The sequence below is a fragment of the Hemicordylus capensis genome, chromosome 5 (assembly GCF_027244095.1).
Source record: "Hemicordylus capensis ecotype Gifberg chromosome 5, rHemCap1.1.pri, whole genome shotgun sequence".
Classification (NCBI taxonomy): domain Eukaryota; kingdom Metazoa; phylum Chordata; class Lepidosauria; order Squamata; family Cordylidae; genus Hemicordylus; species Hemicordylus capensis.
In genome coordinates this window covers 225,767,432-225,788,212 of record NC_069661.1, presented here as the reverse complement: position 1 = coordinate 225,788,212, position 20,781 = coordinate 225,767,432, and the positions used below count along the sequence as shown (strand labels likewise).

The 20,781-nt window shown below is 47.4% G+C and overlaps 1 protein-coding gene across 5 annotated transcripts in view; it reads left to right on the top strand.

Moving 5' to 3' along the window:
- Positions 1-932: 932 nt before the first annotated feature.
- Positions 933-20,781, top strand: part of CHST11 (carbohydrate sulfotransferase 11) — a 321,489-nt gene continuing 301,640 nt past the window's right edge. For 4 of the 5 annotated variants that reach the window (XM_053255497.1, XM_053255496.1, XM_053255498.1 and 1 more), the window contains exon 1: positions 933-1,336. In XM_053255497.1, the coding sequence (XP_053111472.1) occupies positions 1,219-1,336 (118 nt within the window). In that variant the 5' untranslated portion in view covers positions 933-1,218. The remainder of the gene's footprint in view (positions 1,337-20,781) is intronic. The other variant, XM_053255495.1, reaches the window with a different exon arrangement.

The window sequence follows — 20,781 nt, the reverse complement described above, 5'->3', positions numbered from 1 at the left end:
CCTGTTTGGTGCCCTGTTTGGTCACACACCCCTAAAGCTGACCCTGAGCTAACCCCCATGCAGAATGAAGAGGGCTTAAACTCTTTGATTTCAAAGACTGCATAGGGAGGGGCTGTCAGAATTCTGGCCTGGATTCCTTCTAGATTGGGAAATACAAGCTGAATAGTTGCTCATGCAGAAACACAAAGGTGCACTCCTTTGAGGGTGGACAGTTCTGACTCTTACACACTACAACAGGATTCCCTGCGGGCAAATTGTATTGCTGATATTAATTAGAGGTGGAAATGTGCCTATAAAGTCAGAATTTGGGAAGCAAAGCCTGCTGAGCGCCTGACGTGCAAACTAAGTTACTCTAAAAGGCTACTTCAACAGAACTAATAAATAATGAGTTTGGAGGGCAGCCCCTGACCCTGATGTGAATCCCTTCCTTTCCTCTCTTTTCTCTCCAGGTTGCACGTTTATTTGGGAGGAAGCCCCACTGAACGCCATGGGACCACCTTCTGATATAAACAATTCATAGGATTGGGGAGGTATGAATAAGATAGTCTTCTTGCTCTCCATTAATACTCCTCTCATCTACCACCATGTCTTTCTTCTAAGGAAAGCAGCCGAATTAGGGGATAAGGAGCTGATTTCCCCCGCTTGGCCGCCAGTTCCGACCATCTTCGCCCCCTTTCAGTCTGCGCATTGGCTGGCAGTGGCCACAGCAGCCACGCACCAGAGCATCCCTAGGAGAAGAAACAGGGCGGCTTTAGGGCCGCGAAGATGCCTTTGGGAAACAGCTGGACGCGACCATGTTCTCCAGCAGGGTGGGAGGGTCTTTGTGAGGCGCCGATTTTCTCCAGCTTCTCCTTGTCTTCCTCCTTCTGCGCAGACGCTGCCTCTCTCGTCCCCCCTCCGGATCTGGAGTCCGATGGTCGCTTCCAGCCTAGGACTGTCTCCCGGCCAAATGAAGTAGCGGCTGTGAGCTGCTACCCAAGGTATCCTCCAGAGCAGTAGCGGAGGGAGGAGGTAGCAGCTACCCACCGCCGCTACCAGTAGCCAGGCAAGCCGGCCGGCTTCCACGTCGGTGCTTGCAGCTGCTGAGCGTGCTCTCCGGCTTTTCCACACCCCAACTCTTTGGAAAGAGTCCGGGGGAGGGGGGCGACTTGGTGCGCCCCCTTGCCAGCCCGCCCGCCCGCCCTTCTCCGCCTCCCGCATCCCTGCCGGGACAAAGCCATGAAGCAGGCGCTGCTGGAAGTAATGAGGATGAACAGGATTTGCCGGATGATTCTGGTCACTTGCTTGGGATCCTTCGCCCTGGTCATCTTCTATTTCCAAAGTATGTTGCATCCAGGTAGGCTCCCTTGCTTGGCTTCTCTCCGGGGGGACCCTTTGATGTGACTTGAGGCGGCTGGGGAAGGGGGAGGCGGGGAAGGTGACTCTGCGAACTACGGGCTCGTGAGCCGGGCGGAGAGGGAGCGATTCTGTGCCTGGGCGGGCGGGTGTGTGTGGCTGCGTCCCTGTAGCCCTTCGGTGCGCTGCCAGCTTCATGCTCTTGGTGATGGGAACGCCAGATGGACGGGGTTGGGGGAGAAGGCGGAGAACTTCAAAGGGGTCTCCTGTAGGGCAGCCGAGGCTGCGGAGGGAAGAAGGGGACGCTGGGGTGATCCTGGCGGCGCGATCCGGGAGGGCTGTTCGGCGGGAGGCAGCTGAGCGGCTGCTTGTCTGCTGCCGGGAGGGAAAGAGAGAGCTTTCCGCCGGGTTCGCCCTGCTGGCCATGTGCGTGCAGGCTGAGGCTGGAGGAGATCCCAGCTGCGCTGCATCGGGGAGGATTTGGAGGCTCCAGAGAGCAGCCCTTGACTTTCCATGCGGCGCCTGCTGCGGCTGGCTGGACTCCAGCGCGCCCGGTGCCACACACCTACACGGTCGCATCTTCTTCCTCCGGGTTATGGTTAACCCGGGTCAGCACCCCCGTGTAGAAGGGCTTCTGGAGTCCTCACAGGAATGGCAAAGCGCGTCCGGAATGAGCCACGGGGACGGGCTGACTTCGCGCACGCTCTCTCTCTCGCTCTCTCTCTCTTCCTCCAACCACCCGTCCCGTCCCAGAGTGGCCAAATGAGGCAGGTTGTTCTAACGTTCCCGTACAGCGGCGTCTTGTGGGCGAAGGTTCTCAACTGCGGTTATTGTCTCTTGAGTGCGGAACTGGGGGCAGGAGTTCTGGGCGAGCGTCGGGGATCTAGAGGGGATGGTCGTGTGAATGTGGTGCAGAGCGCTGTGGAACAGCCACTTCTTGACAAGGTTGGAAAGCTCCGCTCCCCTCTTCTTCCACGTTTCAGCTATCCAGATTTGAGATACCAGAATTGGAGGGGGTTTAATATAGATATTAACGGACTTATACGGCACCTTTCCATCAAGTGGTCTCCAAAGCCGTTCCTGGGAGAGATCACTGCAGCAGGAAGAGAAGCTGCTGGCTTCACCCTTGGTATGGGATTAGGAAATGGAGTTCTCTAGATGGGGTGATTGGTCTTTCCCTTTAGGCTTGGCTGGATCTGGATTGCCCCAAATGTCCCCCCCACCCCGCCCCATCTTGCTAGGGAAAGGGTGGCTGGATTCACAGAGAACAGATGGAAAGAAGCTAATAGTGTGAGGTGAGGGTCTTGCAGGATTCGTCTAGGAATTCGCCATGGTTGATCGTGGGTGCCCTGGCTCATGTGGACGCCGCACCTGGAGGACCCCGTGTGGCCCTTGGTTGCCTGGTGGCAGGGTTGGATGCGAGTGTCCAGGTTTGGGCAATCACTGTATAGCAGGAGAGGGGTACTGCATCGTTCTCCCTCTCCCTGCATTGCTCTCAGAGGTTCCACAAGGAAGCAGACTCCTTCTGCTCTCCAGAAGAGCAAGAACTAGTCAGCATGCTGCCTTCTTTCTGGGAGGCTAGGGTTAGGGTGGTTGGGAGCACCAGGAGGTTGCTGAAATGCTTGATCACACAGACATGGATCTATTGGTTAGACTCGAACTCGGAGTAGGAGGAGGGAGTGGGCTTGGTGCCGAGAGGTGGAATTGTCTTGATGACTAGCAGCGGGATTGCACTGAGAGTAATGGCCTTCAAATGTGTTAGTTGAAAGGCTGGGAGGGAGAGGGACGGGGGAGCTATCTTATTCGTTCATTTCGTCATCCATTTGAAAATCTAGGCTGTTGCCTCTAAAAGTTCATATGCAGTGGAACATTATCAGGCCAGAATTTAAGCCCTGTTGCTTTTAATTATGGAGTTGGGCACGTGCTTAATTTTCCTCTAATAAAAGTAATGAATTGGGGAGCTTGCAACCCTATCCGGGTTTTCTTGGAACTAAATTCACTGAACACAGGAGGGTCTCTGAATGGATATGCAGTGCTGTAAAACGCTTAACTTGGTTTCAGCCCTAAATTTCTCACAGTGTGATTCTATGGATGCTTACTCTGAAGTAAGTCCCATTGTGTTCAGGGCTGCTCACTCCATAGGATAGTCCTATTAGATGGGGTGTGTGTTTGTTTGTATGCTTGGGCATGCTTTCTGTTGTAGTCCAGTGCTGCTACTTTTCTGAAATGTTTGGTAGTTCAACAGTATGTATCTGTACCTAAGATCAGAAAATGTAAGGATTTAGAGAGGAGAGCTGGTCTTGTGGTAGCAAGCATGACTTGTCCCCTTAGCGAAGCAGGGTCCACCCTGGTTGCATATGAATGGGAGACTAGAAGTGTGAGTGAGCATTGTAAGAGATTCCCCTCAGGGGTTGGAGCTGCTCTGGGGAGAGCATCTATGTTCCCTCCCTGGCCTCTCCAAGATAGGGCTGAGAGAGATTCCTGCCTGCAACCTTGGAGAAGCCACTGCCAATCTGTTAAGACAATACTGAGCTAGATAGACCAATGGTCTGACTTGGTATATAGCAGCTTCCTATGTTAGACAAAATGATTTCCCTGCATCCAAGAAAGCAAAAGCAGACATACTGTATCTTATGCATGTGCCACATGATCTTCCATCATCTGTGAACTTATGTCTATTTCTCGCTCTGCATCAGCAGTAAGAAAAAGGGGTTGTGTGAAGCAAACACCCTACTCTTTTGTTTTGTTCTGCCTCTTCTTCTCTTTACCCTGCCAGGCAGAGAGATTTCTGCCTCTAGCCACCTGTCTGAGTATAACTTGGCTTATAAGAAAGTCTTGACAATTGTACCTACAACTCTGGTGTAAGCAACAAGACTTGAACTGTCCCCTGCTGTGGGTGTGATTTGCGATAGCCACTTGGAAGGCATTGCTGCATTGCATTAGTTGGCTCTGGCTGGATTTTGCGCCTTCTCTTTCCAGTAGTTCTCATGACTTGAAAATGCACATCCTGAATTGCTGCCGTGAAACCTTCCTGCACATAGATCCACTTAAGATCACGTAGGTTAATGGTCTCTGTGCTGTAATGTATATGAAACACATCAGGCTGGAGTTGCATACGGTCTGTGCACTTGCAGTTTCGGTTTTGTCATCATGTGCCTTATATTGCAGGCTCGGAAAATAAAACACCACAGACTAACCTTGCTTGAATTGTTTGCATGATGGGACCTGTTCCTCCAGGTACTTCCCAAACAGAGCAGCCACACTGTATCATTTCAGCTACTCATCTCAGGGAATGTCTGACCCCTGCTAACTGGGCAAAGAGGCACCTTTTTAATGTGGCGATTCTCTTTATTTAGCAGGGGGAGAGTAACTGGCCCTATCAGGATCCATCATGTTTGTATTTATTATCTCTCGATGTAAACCGCTATGGAAACTTTTGTTGAAAAGCGGTATATAAATATTTGTAGTTGTTGTCTAGTGACTAATAGAGGTTGCAAGCTACAAACAAAACATCTGAATATTTAGGATCAAGGTCTAAACATCCTTCTCTCCAAATGCACATCCAGTTGAAGATGGGTGGATCAGAGTGTCCTGTCCTGTTTGGAATTATTTATTTATTACATTTATATCCTGCTCTTCCTCCAAGGAGCCCAGAGTAATGTACATGGTTATGTTTATCCTCTCAACAACCCTGTGAAATAGGTTAGGCTGAGAGATACATTTATTTTTATTTATTTATTCAGTTTTTATACCGCCCTTCCAGAATGGCTCAGGACAGTTTACAATTAAAACAAAACCATTAAAATCAGTTAACAATTAGAAACTATAAAACAGTGTAAAACTGTATTAAAACATCATAAAACAATCAGAATAAATTAAAAAACCCTTGAAGGCCAGGCTAAGCAGAACACCATCTCAGAGACTTCACTACACCTTACTGTCTCATTAGGGCCTCATCCCCAACCAAAATAAAACACAAGTACACGGAACTACTTTTGTTCACATCACTACTTGATATCCTACCTCCAGCCTCCGGTTCAGTACATCCACTTCTTCCCTAGTATCTGATATTAGGGAAAGGTAGAGCTAAGTGTCACCTGCATATTGATAACACTTCAGTCCACCCCCCCCCCCGATAAACTCTCCCAGCAATTTCATGTAAACTTTAAACAGCATGGTGGACAATACTGAGCCTTGCGGGACTCCGTAGGCCACAGGCCAAGGAGTTGAGCAGAAGTCCCTCAGCACCACTTTCTGGAACCTCCCCCTAACAAAGGCTCTGGACCATTCAAATGCGCCACCCCAACCCCTATACTTGAGAGGTGGTCCAGAAGGATACCATGGTTGTTGGTATCGAATGCTGCTGACAGGTTCAGCAGAACCAACAGGGACGCACTCCCCTTGTCTAGTCCCCAGCATAAGTCATCCACAAGGGCAAACAAGGCAATTTCAGTCCCAAACCCTGGGCAAAAGCCAGATTGAAAAGGGTCTAGATAATCCATATCATCCAAGACCCTTTGCAGCTGCACAGACACCACACGCTCTATCTATCACCTTGCTTAAAAAGAGAAGACTTGAAACAGGCCTATAGATATCAAGGTTGGTGGGATCAAAGGAGGGCTTTGCTAATAGTGGTCTTACCACCAGCTGCTTGAGAGCATCGTGCCTTCCCTTAGCAAAGCTTTAATCATTGGCTCCAACCACCTACCTGTCCCTTCGCTGGCAGATTTTACTAGCCATGAAGGGCAAGGGTCCAGAGCGCATGATGTTGCCTACACACTGCCTAGGATCTTTTCCGCTTCCTTAGGCTGTATTAAGTGATAAGAATCCATCACAATCGGACCAGATGGTTGCCAAGGCACATCTCCTGGAATTGCCTGAATCTTGGAGCCAAATTGTCACAGATGAGAGTGGCTTTATCTGTGAAGTGACAAGAGAACTGGTCACAGCAGGCTACTGATGGTTCTTCCCACGTCACATGGGGGTCTGTGTGAAGCAGTGACTTTGCCACAAGATACAGCTCTGCTGGCCTACACTGGGCAGACGCAATGGAGGTGGAGAAAAAACATTTCTCTACTGCCAATGTAATAGTCCCTAAAATGGGCTCTAGCCGATGTTCGATCAGATTAGTTACAGGTCTCCCTCCAGTGTCGCTCTAGCCATTGTCCGAGTTATTTCATCACCCTAAGCTCCAAGGAGAACCACGGAGCAGAATGGGCTCCACCAAGCTGGAGAGGGAGTTTAGGAGTGACCATCTCAATAGCCCGGGCTGTCTCCACATTCCAGAAATTCACCAGGGCCTCAACAGAGTCACCAGTTCTGGACACTGGAAACTCCCCAAGGGCTGTCTGGAAACCGAGAGGACCCGTAAGTCTTCAGGGGTGGGCCATTCTAATTGGTGCACCACCCCTGCAGAGGTTGGTTGAAGCAGTCACACTAAACCACACCAGATGGTGATCTGTCCATGACAAAGGAGTTATGTCAAACTCCCCCATCTGCAGATCATTCAGTTCCTGGTTGGCAAAAACCAGGTCCAGCGTATGTCCTGCCACATGATTAGGACCCGATAAGGATGTGCATGAATCTGTTCAGAAGCCCTTTTACAGGCCTCCAAAAGATCAGTGGATTGGCCGGTTGGAAGGCGAGGGGGATACCTTTAAGGGCGGGGGAGGGTGCTCTTACACCTCCAGTTGCATCCCCCCCCCCGCCGGTGCTACTTTGAAAGGGTCCAGCAGGGTGGCAGCATACCTCCCTGTTGCCTTGTCGGGCCGGAAGTGACAGGAAGTACTCCACGCACATGCACATGTCGGGCATGCATGTCATGCTCACATGCTTGTTGGGTACTTCCTGTCACTTCTGGTCCGACAAGGCAAAATGGTGGCAGGGAGGTATACTGCCGCCCCACCGGACCCTTTCAAAGTGTAGCTCTGGTGGGGGAAACTTGGCGAGAGGGGTAAGAGCACCCTCCCCTGCCCCTAAAGGAATCCCCCCTGCATTTGAACTGCCCCCTGCTGGTTCCATGATCATCCCTAGGACCCACTATTAGTTGAGATAGGCCCATTGTTGTCATGGTGGCCATGAATTCCTGAGTTGCTCCTACTGGGGGGCCTCAGTGTGGACATTGAAGTCTCCCAAGACAATAAGCCTAGGGCAGGGGTGGGGAACCTTGGCCCTCCAGCTGTTGTTGAACTACAACTCCCATCATCCCCATCCACAATTATTGTGGCTGGGGAGAGTTGTAGTTCAAAAATAGCTGGAGGGTCAAGGTTCCCCACCCCTGGCCTAGGGGAACCCAATGCCACCAAGACCATCCCTACCAGCTCAGGCAGAGAGCCTGAGGTACAGTGGGGTGGTCGGTACACCGATAGAATCCCTGTCCTATCTTGTAGATCCACCCTCGGAAACTGGGCATCTGGACTGGGGAATAGACTCACAATACATGACCGCAACTCTTCCTCCCCTATCCTCAAAGCAGCACTGTTGGAGGATCATGAAACCTGGAGGGAAGAGCTGGGAGAGACCCACCAATCTCACCCAACCAGAGCTTGTATGCCTCTGGGAAGCTTGCAAGCAGGGGATGAAGGCAATTGCTCTCTTACGGTTGCTCCCTAGCATCTGATGTTTGGTGATTTTTTGGCATCGTAACAACTGTCCATGCGAATGCTCTAATGATCGCAGATAAATAATAAGATTGCTCCAGGAACCCTATGAAATGTACAGCGAGACTGGGGAAGGTGAGATGCAATCTTGTGGCCTTTCTGGGCTGTTAAAGCATTTGCTTTTTGGTTTTGACAGGCAACCTTCCAATTTTCTTCTTTTAAAAAATAATCCTTTGCAATGATCGTTTGAAATTAGTTTTAAAAAATGGAGCCTTAGGACCTAGGCCAGCAGATGCACTGCCTAGGCACCATTGGTTGAGTGGTGGTGGGAGTATAGAATTAAGGCAATATCCACTTTTCCATGTTATGTGGAAATATGAGTATAAGAGGAGAAGCTTGTAATTCTGCCACATACATAGTGGCAACAGTGTACTAGATTTGTGATCCCTGACCCTTTTCATCTTGCATTAAATAGGCCCCTAACACAGACACACTTTTTTTTGTGTAGAGGCAAAGCCACTGTGCAACTTTAAAAAAAAGATGTACTGGTATTTATTTCCATCTCCTTCCACCTCCAGCTTCGCAGTTCTCCTGAAGATGCCACTTGCATTCTTCTTACTGCATGAGGGAGTGAGTCAGCTCCAAGAGCAGAGAGTTTAAACTTCCCACTTTTGGAGCTGACTCAGTGGGTCAGTAAGTATGTCTCACTGGTCAGTATACCATGACACACCAGTGTGCTATGGCACAGTGGCTTTGAAGCGCTATACTAGGTAATTCAGATGGTATGGGATATCTAGCGTAAAGTGGTTCTCGGATCCCCGAGAAACTCAGTGGTGGATGGTCCTCTAGTGGAGACCACTGTCTGCTCTCCTAAACAAGCATAAATTAATGATGAGAACATCTGGATACATTTTTTCCTTACTGCTTGACGTTGGAGAAAGCAATTTAGCATGAGGACCTGGGAACATTCCCCTACTGTTTCAGTAGAGGAAGTAGAAAGAAATCCAAAGATAAGTGTCTTTGTGAGAAACTTGTGTCAGTTGTTTGGCCAGCATTATAAGATATCCGTAAATGTATCTCCATAAAGTGAGTCTACTGAATTCCATGGGAAAACTTCTTTCAAAATTCTCAGCACATGTAATATGGTTTAAGGAAGGTGAGTATGTTACTGTATGTACCTGAATCCAAGACTAGTTTTCCCCCAGGTTCTTTGATAGAAATTGGGGGGTCATCTTACATTCAGAGTGCTGTTGCTTTGGGGTAAATACAAGGATAACCTGTATTTAACCTCAATTTTTTTAAGGGGGTCATCTTAAATTCAGGGCCATCTTCTATGGAGGTAAATACACTATATGAAGATTCTTCCTTATTTAAATCAACTGAATCTTTGCGATTGAGTTTGATCAAGAACAGGATCAGGTTCCAAGTCCCTTAGTGTAGAATCTTGCTTGTTTGGTTGCTACATATACCAAAAATTATCTGGATTTAAATGACTACTTTGGCGTTTTTGTTTTTAATTTGATTTTAATGTAGTTTTAATGTGCCTTTTATGGAATTTAGTGTTGCAGTCTAACTTTTGTAAACTGCCTTGGGATAAGTTTTTATAAAAGACTGTATAGAAAATGAACTATGAATAATTGATTGAATGAAGAATTTTCAACATGCTTGTGGTGAACAGGGCTGGCATCAGGGATCAGCATTGCAGGCCCATTATTGAGGGCCCTGGGACTTCAGAAGGATCCATGCCAATCCTCAAGACCACTTCTGTGACCACAGCCTTTGAGTGGTAATGGTGGAGTGTTTTTCTTGACAAAGAGAGTTGCTTCATTATTGATGAAGATGCCTCCTTGTTTTAAGGAGGCTATTATTAGACCGTTTTTGAAGAAACCTGCATTGGATCCTTAGGAGTTAGCTAATTACAGACCTGTTTCTAATCTTCTGTGGTTGGGCAAGGTGGCTGAGCGTGTGGTGGCCTCTCAGTTCCAGGCAGTTTTGGATGATGCAGATTATCTAGATCCATTTCAAACTGGCTTTCGTGTGGGCTATGGAGTTGAGATTGCCTTGGTCGGCCTGATGGACGATCTCCAACTGGTTATTGACAGAGGGAATGTGACTCTGTTGATCCTTTTGGATCTCTCTGCAGCTTTCGATTCCATCAACCATAGTATCCTTCTGGACCGCCTGAGGGAGGTGGGATTGGGTGGCACTGTTCTACAGTGGTTCTGTTCCTACCTCTCTGGAAGATTCCAGATGGTGTTGCTTGGAGTTTGTTCTGCAAAATGAGAGCTAAAGTGTGGAGTTCCACAAGGCTCCATACTGTCTCGAATGCTCTATAACATCTACATGAAACTGCTGGGAGAGATCATCAGGAGGTTTGGTGCAGGGTGTTATCAATATGCTGATGACACCCAGATCTACCTCTCCATGTCAACTTCATCAGGAAACGGCATATCTTCCCTTAATGCCTGCCTGGAGGTGGTAATGGCCTGAATGAGGGATATCTAACTGAGACTGAATCGAAATAAGACAGAGTTACTGACTGTGGGAGGTTGGGACCCAAGAGATGGTTTTGATCTGCCTCTTCTGGATGGGGTTATACTTCCGTGAAAGATCGGGTACATATCTTGGGAGTGCTCCTGGGCCCAAAGCTCTACCTGGTTTCTCAGGTTGAGGCAGTGGGCAGGAGCACTTTTTATCAGCTTTGGCTGATATGTCAACTATGTCCATTTCTGGAGGTAACTGACATTAAAACAGTGGTACATATGCTGGTAACCTCCAGGCTTGACTACTGTAATGCACTCTACGTAGGGCTGCCTTTGTATGTAGTATGGAAACTGCAATTGGTACAGAATACAGCTGCCAGATTGGCCTCTAGGACAATGTGAAAGGACCACATAACACCTATTTTAAAAAGAATTGCACTGGCTGCCGATATGTTTCCAGGTGAAATACAAAGTGTTGGTTATCACCTGTAAATCTCTTAATGACTTAGGCCCAGGTTTTTTAAGAGAGCACCTTCTTTGTCATGAACCCTGCCTCCTGTTACGATCTTCTGGAGAGGTCCAATTATAGTTCCCACCAGCCCATCTGGTGGTGACTAGGGATGGGCCCGGACCGGTCCGGAGGCCATTAAAAAAGCCTCTGGACCGGTCCGGACCGGTCCGGAGCTGGGTGGTTCGGTCCGGGGGTGGGGGGGTACCTTTAAGAGCGGCGGGAGGGTTTGCGCGCGCACATGTCTCTGTGACGTGCGCGCACGTGCGCAAAGGACTGCTGGGTTTTTTTGCAAGCAACGTCGGGGAAGGGGTGGCAGGGAGGTGTCCTGCCGCCCCCATTACTTTGAAGATTATGGCGCCAAGCGGGAAAGCGGCAGGAGGGGTAAGTAAACCCTCCCGCCGCTCTTAAAGGTACCCCCCCCACCCCAGTGCTGGACCGCAGTTGGCGGTTCCGTGCACACCCCTAGTGGTGACCCGGGACCAGGCTTTCTCTGTAGCTGCCTCGGGGCTTTGGAATATTCTCCCTGATGAAATAAGAGCATCTTCTCTGTTTATTTTCCAGTCCTACATTCCAAGGTAAGCCCCATCATGAACCTTGGTGATCCCAGTAGGAGATTGAAAAGAGCTCTTGTCCAAACTGATAAGACCCATCTATTGCAGAACGTGGTCCAGGAGATTTCCAACAGGCTCTAAATACATATTCTAGCTGATCTAGCAGTTCCATTTTGCTTTCATTCATGAGAATAAATTAATTTTATGAGCTCATTGAGCTTTTGTACTATGACCTCCTAGTGTTGTACTGAAGCAGTTGATCTTGTCTTTTAGTGGTGCCAGTGCTGCTGGCATACCTTCTTTTTGCAAAACCTATCAGCAGCACAAAATGTCTCATTTGCTTAGTGAATTGTGTCACCCTTTCCAAGCTAACTTGGAGTTGTCAGTTCTTCCGCGCTGATGCAAACTAGCAGCACCATGTCATCTTGGCTTCCTAATAAAGGATTCGGTTCCTAGCAGAGTTTGGCATCTGTGCAGAGAGGGGCAAACTCCTCACAGCTTGTCTCGGACTAGCCCAGAAATGACTTAAACTTTTCAGCACTAGCAGACCATTAGCTGGGTCAATCTGGGTGCCTCAGAGAGGTTTTCCACCCTTCCTTACCAATTTTCTCTCCAGCCCCTCACTCTTCAGTTACAGGCCTTGGTGGTGGGCCAGTGGAAGAACCAGCATTGCGTGGAGGAGGGAGGCTTCCCTTTACCAGGCAAAAAGCCGCAGTACTGCCACACAAGACCCAAAGGCTTTCCCCCTCTACTTGTCATCCTCTTGCACTGCTCTGCTGCTCACCAGAGCAAATTCATGGTCGCAGATCCCAGCGGCCACCATGGCTTTGCTCTGGCATGCCGCAGAGCCAGACAATCTGCTAACTGAACAAAGAGGCACCTCTTAAAGTGGTGGTTCTCTTATTTTTAGCAAGGGGAGAGCAACTGGCCCTCTCCAACCCCAGCACAGCATCTCTCCAGTGGCTCTTGCTGGTGTCAACCTCCTTGTTTCTTCTAGATTGGGAGCCCTTTTGGGGACCATCTTACTCATTTATTTCTCTTTCTATGTAAACCACTTTGAGAACATGTGCTGAAAAGTGGTATATAAATAGTCGTCATCGTAGACGACAGAGCAACAATCAGAGGAGGGAGAAGGTCTTGGGTCTTATGTGCCACCACCGTTGCATTTTCCTGGCACTGGAGGTGGGGGAAGCACCCCTCTCCCCATCACAGCACTGCTGCTGATTTTCCTGCTACCAAGTCCAGTAAGTCAAGGGGTGGGGGACTGGTGGGGAGGATGTGGAGGGTTTCTCTGAGTTCAGAGAACTCTCAGGGCTTGGGTATCTTGTGCTGGAGGTGTGTGCTTTTCTGAGCTCCAAGAACTCTCTAAACTTGTTCTCAAAGAGCTCCACCAAAATTCTTAGTTCTGTGTGATTTTTTAAAAAACCCACCCACAAACGGCTCAGTGCAATCATGTAGAAGAGTTGTTAGCAGCTAGGCTTTTCTCCCTGTTGGTTTGATCCATCAGGGCTCTTCCTACATTCTTATTTAGCCCTGGGGGGCAATGAAAGGCCACCCTACTTATAAGCATGGGGCCCATGTTGTGCCTTCCAAGAGGTGTGTCTTTGCCGCCTCTTCCTTCTGGGCACACGTATTGTGGTTGGGTGGATCCTTTTGCCTGGGTAAATGTGTGTCCTAATTTCCTGGTGATCTGTCCATTTTTTTGATTCTGCTCCAGAGTTTTTCTTTGCCCCATACAAGTTTGAATCCTTTCTAGAGAGGGGGAATTGGGGAAGCCATGTGGGAATACTCTGGCAACCTCTTATGTTAGAAGAGGTTATATTCCCAAATCTTTCTCCCTAGAGAAGCCAAATCTTCCTGTGAATCCATGGACGAACAGAGATTTGAGCCTAGGTTTTCTGTTTTGTATCCAGCACAGGGCTCTCTTGAATCATGTGCATTCAAAAACTCATGAGCAGTGTTGTCCCTTTCTTGAGGACTGAGCAATGCACCAAAGCAGGTGTTAGGAGCCTATGAAGAAAAGTTATATTTGGAATGAATGTTTTCCTGAAAAGTCCACATTTTCCACACATTAGTCATAACTTCGACTCTGTTTCAGATTAGTTCAGTGGGTCTAACAAACTGTGACAGGAGTCTGAAACTGTAGTTTAATATGTGGGTTTTTTACTAATTCTCCATCTACTTCTTGCCATAATAATCTGAGAACTTCTATTAGGATGAGTGGAATTGCTTTTTAGGCTAGTTCTGATGTGATCAGTATTGCGCTCCTCTTTCTCCAAATAAAAGGCATTGACTTAATTTTGGAAACTGGTGTATGATGCTGATTGGTTAGACCTCATGGAAACCAATCTCGCAGTTTTCCTATTGCAGTCTGCATGAGAGCGTAATAAAGGACATAACTGTCATTAAAAAGCCAAATTGCACAACACAGTGATAGCTATCGGGTGATTAAGCTTAAGCTGTCCTAGCTTGCATCCTCTTCGATAGTGTGTTTTTTTGAGATAAGAAGGCTCTGTCTGTGATAGCTGATATGATTGCACAGCCGAGCCCCTGAAATGATTAATTGCAGCCAATGCAGTGAGAAACATGGTTTTGTCATGCTGCATAGAGCAAAGTTGTAACTCTAATTTAAGTGAATGTCCAGTAGCAGGGTATAAATAGCTGATAAATTTGGAACTAACTTTTGATTGTACACATTTATATCCCACCCTGCAATGTAACATATTTCCAGGGTGGCGTAAAAAAATCTGGACAATAAAAGTACAAATCCATAGCAGCATTAAAGTAATTTTTATCAAAAGTTTATACTTTTTTGGGTGTGTGTTTGTGTGGAATTTAAACAGGTCTTTGCTCAGTGTTGAGAAGACATAAGAGAAGGTACCAAGTTAGAGGGTGCATCCCATAGGTGGAGTTCAACATTTTCTTCCAACAATGTGTCAATCCTTTAAATGTTCTAGTCCTCTCGGATCAAGCACCTGTGCTCGTGAGTTGCTTGTTTGCTTGCTTGCTTGCTTGCTTCTGCTTTCTGTAGATCTGTCTTTTATGAACCTGTAGCCCTAAGAGGTTTGGGTCACGAATCTCTGACACTAGACAAAGGAAGGACAGCTGTCAATCTCCCATGAATCGGTCCCAGTTGCAATCTCCAAATGGTTTAATCCTGAGCAGGCCTGTCAATTTCAACCTGAAGTAGCTGTCTTTTGAAATTTTAGAGAAATTCCAGGAGGAAAATGAGACTCTAACATGGTATATCAACATTCCTAGGTCACTCTGCCAAATGCATTGCATACAGAAGAAATCAACTTGGCTAGTGGCATAGTGTGCCAATTTGAGCTGATTCACCAGATCGCTATGTTCATTTTTGGGCCCTTAATTATCTCCTACTCATGTCCAGCCATGATTGTAATAAAAGGGTTACCTGGATGGCTTGCCACAAAGTTAGTATGCAACTGTGAGTCATGCATATGGGGTTGTGCAGTCAAGTACAGAATTGTCATGTCCTGGCCACTATGTGTCTTGAATCTGGGTGTGTGTGTGTGTTTCTACGCAGCAAAAAGTGAACAGAATGGTCAGGTGAGCCATCGCCGCCTTTATTCAAAAGTAAGTTTCTCTGATTTTCAGTGTCTTGTCTGTAAGATGACATCGGGCTGTAAAGCAATTTGGGCCTAGAAAGCAGATGAGTAATGAGGAAATGATTGGAACCTATAAATAGCTCACAGAATGGCTGAGCTGGAATTTGAACAAAGGTCTCCATCCTACACTAAAACCTTGCAGAACTGCTGGGAAAGTGAGAGAAGGATTATGAAGGATATTGTACCCTAAAAGTGCTGTATATCCATAATATGTTTCTCTCCCCCCGCATCCCCCGCCCGGCTTACTATTCTTTTTTCTTAAATACTTTTCTCCCCACTTTGTTCCAGTTGTGAGAGAGCATTTTTTTAAATGTTGTACCATTAGGGTTTTACTTACCACCTTGCCATTGTAATGTTCCCTACCCTTTTAAACCGGTTGCTTGAGTGTTCCTGTTTTCACAGGCTTGCCAGACTTTTATGAAGCTTCCTTGTTCTGAGTTTATTCATTTATTATTTATTTATTGTTATTTAATTTATTGAGTTGGACCACTGATCTGTCTAGATTAGTACTGTCTACACCAGAGATGCTCAACGTTGGGTCTCCAGATGTTATTGGACTTCAACTCCCATAATCCCCAACCAAAGGCCACTGGGGCTGGGGATTATGGGAGTTGTCCAATAACGTCTAGAGACCCAGCGCTGAGAATCAACTGTTGTTGGACTACAATTCCCATCACCCTTGACTATTGGCCACTGTGGCTGGGGATGCTGGGAGTTGTAGTCCAACCGTTGGAGGGCTGAAGTTCTGAAGCCTTGTTCTACAATGACTCTTCAGGGTTTCATGAGGAGGCCTTTCCAAGCCCTGTCTTGAGATGCCAGGACCTGAACCTTGGACTCTGCATGCAAAGCATATGGGCTGCCCCTGGACTGTGGCCCCTGGTATGCACCATGTGCTTCATTTCAGGGGAGAACCATTAATTTGCATGCATGCTTCACATTCATGAAGAAAATAGACTGATTTGTCCTGTGAAGGTCTTGGGAAATAGTGGGACCTGCCTTCTGACAGAAGGTAGTTTTCCGCTTGACCTCCATAGAATCACAGAGGCGGTTCCTTGAGCTGTGATCTAATACATTGCACAATATGGCCTAGATGTTACTGTGCTATAAAATATCTCCTCCATCTGCCATTCTGATCCTCATATAAGGTAATAGTGATCTCCTAATGTGCAGCGGGGCAATTGCTTGATTAGCAAGCCAGAGGTTGCCAGTTCGAATCCCTGCTGGTATGTCTTCAAGACAACAGGAACATGTATATTGAGCAGCCACGATATAGGAAGATGCCGAAAGCCATCATCTCGTACTGTGTGGGAGGAGGCAATGGTAAACTCCTCCTGTATTCTACCAAAAGACAACCACAGGGCTCTGTATAAAGAACCAAAATGTGCTGGGAAAGTAGTAGAAAAGAAAAGCAGGAGCCGGATGCAGCTGGATTTACACTACCAAAATATCATAGCAATGGGCAGTTCTGCATGATGATGGAAGAAGCCATCCTGCTGCTGCCCCCACATTAATAGTTTACAGTCAATAAGTTCTTAGAGTTTAAACAATCCATTCCCTGGGACCACAAATCCAAGCACAAGAAACCACAGCTCAGCCTTTTCTCTGCCAAGAATCCCATCAATCTTTAGAATGTGACTTTAAAAAGGCCAAGGGGCAGATTGTTACCTATGGATAGTGGGCATAACCGCCTCTGCTGAAGAAGAAAATGCTACTCTGGCGACTTGGGAGACTTCTACTTGGGTGGGGAAACCAGTTCACGGTGGTCTTGTATTAACTTTACTTCTGCTCTCTAGCACAGGGGTGGTGATCTTGGCTCTCCAGCTGTTGCTGAACTGCAGCTCCCATCATCCCCTGCCACAATAGATTGCAGATGGGGATGATGGGAGATGTAGTTCAGCGACTTCTGGAGAGCTAGGGTGGCTGTCTCTGCTCTAGCAGTTAGTGGCGGATCTGTGTCAGGGCTGGATTGTAGGCAGCCACCGCAGCCCTGCTAAGTGAGAAAAGAGGCACTTTTCAGACTGGTGGTTCCCTTCTATTTAGCCAGGGAAGAGCAACCAGCCCTATTCAGCCCTGGCACAGCACCCCTTTGGAGACAGAGAACCATCTTCTCCTTTTTGTTCTCTTTCTATGTAAACCCCTTTGCGAATGTTTTAATGGCAAATCTTAGAAAGAGCCCAAAGTCCACACTAGGAAGGCTGAGCAGAGAAATCAAGGCAAGGGAACAGACCAGGAACCAGGGTCATGAAGCAAGCCAAGAGTCAGAGCTGTAGCAGTGGGTCTAAGCCATGGCTGCTCAACTTTGGCCTCCCTGCAGATGTTGGCCTACAATTCCCATAACCCCTTGCTGTTGGCTGCTGCGGCTGGGAGTTGTAGTCCAAAAACAGCTGGAGTGCCGAAGTTGAGCAGCCCTGGTCTAAGGTGAACAGACCAACCAGGATCAGGAGACAAGGTGAAAGTCAGAACCAAGCAGAATGGAAAACTAGTGGTGACAGACGATAATGCACCAGGACCAAGAAGACCTTGATAACAAGGCACAGTCTGGCTCCAAACAGGAAGCCTTTATACCAGGGCTGCCCAACTTTCTGGCCCTCCCGCTGTTTTTGAACCTCTACTTCTATCATCCCCAGCCACAGTGGCCAATAGTTAGGGATGATGGGAGTTTGGGTCCAAAAAGAGCCAGAGGGTCAAAGCTGGGCAGCCCTGTTTTATGCGCTTCCTCTTCCAGAAGGTTCCAATGAACAGCCCAGTTGGGCAGGGCTGGCCTGAGGCCTGAGAGATCTGTGCGGAATGAGTTTTGTTCTGGGTGGTAATATCAAGGCAGTATCACACATGCATTCAGAGTGGGGCCTTCCTGATTCAACCTGAGCAGGATCTAGAATTAACTGAGCAGACATTAAAAAAAAAAACCCTTGCATGTGTGCACATGCACACGCCTTAGAGCAGGGTTTCTCAACGTGTGGGTCCCCAGATGTTATCGGACTTCAACTCCCGTAATCCCCAGCCCCAGTGGCCTTTGGTTGGGAATTATGGGAGTTGAAGTCCAATTACATCTGGGGACCCACACATTGAGAATCCCTGCCTTAGAGGGAACACTGCTGGCAAGGATGTCGCAGTTCAGCAGTCAGCCACATGGGGCAGTGGTATGCAGCCGATGGCTCTTGGCCTCAACCCAGGCAGCAATTCAATCCAGGCAGTATGGTAGCAAACTAAAGGCTATGTTGTTTTCTTAATTTGGGCGTGAGCCCTTTCTAACATGACTTTAACAGGCCTCTCAGGGCAGATATCGCCAGGGATTGTATACTTGGGTGGAGGAGTGCTGCCTGCACAAGAGGATAGGAAACTATTCAGTCTTGGAAAGCAATATCGTGGCTGGTGGACTTTCACTGGAATGTGGGCACTTACGGAGAGAATTAATTGCCCCCTCTGAGAGAATTAAAGCTTCCTGATGGAAATGGAGGAGGACTCTGATGAATTTCCTTCAGATGACATGGATTGCTTCATGCAACAGAGCTGGCCTATCTCCTGCTGTTCTGTGAGGCTACTAACATCTAAGTGTAGGATGCTTGACTGGTTTCCAGATTTCCCCTCCCTGCTATGCCAAACTGCTGGCTGCCTTTTTTTTTTTTTTTTAACCCACCAGCCCCATTGCATTCCACTGAAATTCAGTCTGTGCCAGCCCAAGTTTGGAAAAATTGAGCCCTGCATATATGCCTGCTGCCATATGCCAGATATACTTCCACGGAATCCAGAAGGATTTATTGATATGAGTCAGGATCACTGTTTGATGCTTCTGCTCCTAGATTTGTGAACTGCTTTGAGATCCTTCAAGAAGAAGAAAGATTTCTATATAAATGTAAAAGAGTATATTGTAATTATTCCAACGTACTTGAAACTTGCCTCGGAACAAATTACTCCTAAATCCATTTTGAAAAGTCATCATGAAAGCTCTCCAAAATGCCTTCTAATATAAATTCAATAATGAAACATTGGGCAGCAAGATTATCTGTGTATGGAATGATTGGAATAGATTATAGGAGTTCCACAGGTACTGAATGTGTTACTAGAGATGCTACAGTGGGCCAGTCTGCTGGCATCTACTCTCAGTACCGAGTGTGTGTATGCGTGTTGCCAGTGCCTTATACTTCTGTTTTGGTTTTAAATATTAATTCTTGCCTGTTTGAAACTTGGGGTGTCCAAGGAATTAGAAGGGGTATTCTAGCTGGAGTTAAAGACTTCTTAAAGTTTTAACTTATTTAAATGGGAAGTCTAAGAATGTTCTTAACTAAGGGATTTAACCTTGTTTTCTAATGTTGCTTGGATCAAATCCAAATAGAGTTTATTTTTATAATCAAAACGTGTGTTGCTCAGTAACTGAAGCTCTGTTTGCGCCATAACTGCAGCCTATTCATGCGTTACATTCAACGCATGTGCAGTCCGTGTACAGTGTACATAGATACAGGGCTCGGGAAATCCACTAGTCTACTTGTCTGTGACAAGTGAGAAATAATGCCTGATGAGTTGAGGTGGGGTGGGGTGGGTGTGGAGTCCTGACAAGTAATGTACCAAAGTTGCGCGAGGCACCATCTGACAAGTAAAATATTTTGTCTGGCTGATGAACTGAGCCAATGTTTCTTGACCTCTTTACGTGCATGTAGATCTATGTGCATGTACAGCTCTTCACACGTTAAGTTCAACTCACGTACAGCAGTACACCTGGAGAGCCACTGCCAGTCAGTATAAACCAGGGCTGCACAGCTTTGGCCTTGCAGCTGTTGGACTACAACTCCCATCATCCCCAGCTACAGTGGACAGTAGTCAGGGCTGCAGTCCGACAACAGCTAGAGGGCCAAAGTTGTGCAGCCCTGGTGTAGACAAAAGTGAGCTAGATAGGTTAAAGGTCTGGCTCGGTAGAAGAAGCTTCCTCTGTTCCACTTCCCATCTTAGCCTGCAATAGAGAGCACCTGTACCCAGACTCACTTTTAAACATGGGCACAGATACAGTTATCCACACACAAACATGCACATGGGCACAGACACCTGTACCTAGGTAAAACATAATGTCTGTATAGGGCTTCATTCTTGGTCCATTACAAAATGTCTTCCCTCTCACTCTGTTTCCTCTGACATCAGACTATATCTCCCAATAGGCAGTTTTCAACCCTCTTGCTTACAAGCACAAAAGAACACAACACACATTTAGAGCTCGGAAGGGTATGTCTGACCTGGCCTCACTCATTGGGAATTGGGTCAAACCCCATTGGGAAGTGCGTGAGCACATCTTGCTCTCCATTCCACTGTGCCATCCCCCTTCTAATTGTGTGCGTGGCGGGGTAGATTGTCCAACATGCCCTCTCCTAGACAATCTAAGTATGAACCGCTCCCCCTTGCAATTAGGAGATGCGGCCCTGGGAATGGGATGGGCTCATGCATGTCTCTAACCAGGTATATGTGGGGCTGACTCTTACATAGGGGCACTGTTAGGCTCAGACCTGGGGGCCCAGGTCCATGGATGTGCCCACAGGTTAAAATAAAAAAAACCCCAGCATTTAACCTGGATAGAGAGTAAGGCTCTCCACACAAGCAATGTGGAGAGCCTGCAGGGGGTTTGCGGGGAGATTAGAGCCAGCGTGGTGTAGTGGTTAGAGTGCTGGGCTAGGACCGGGGAGACCCGAG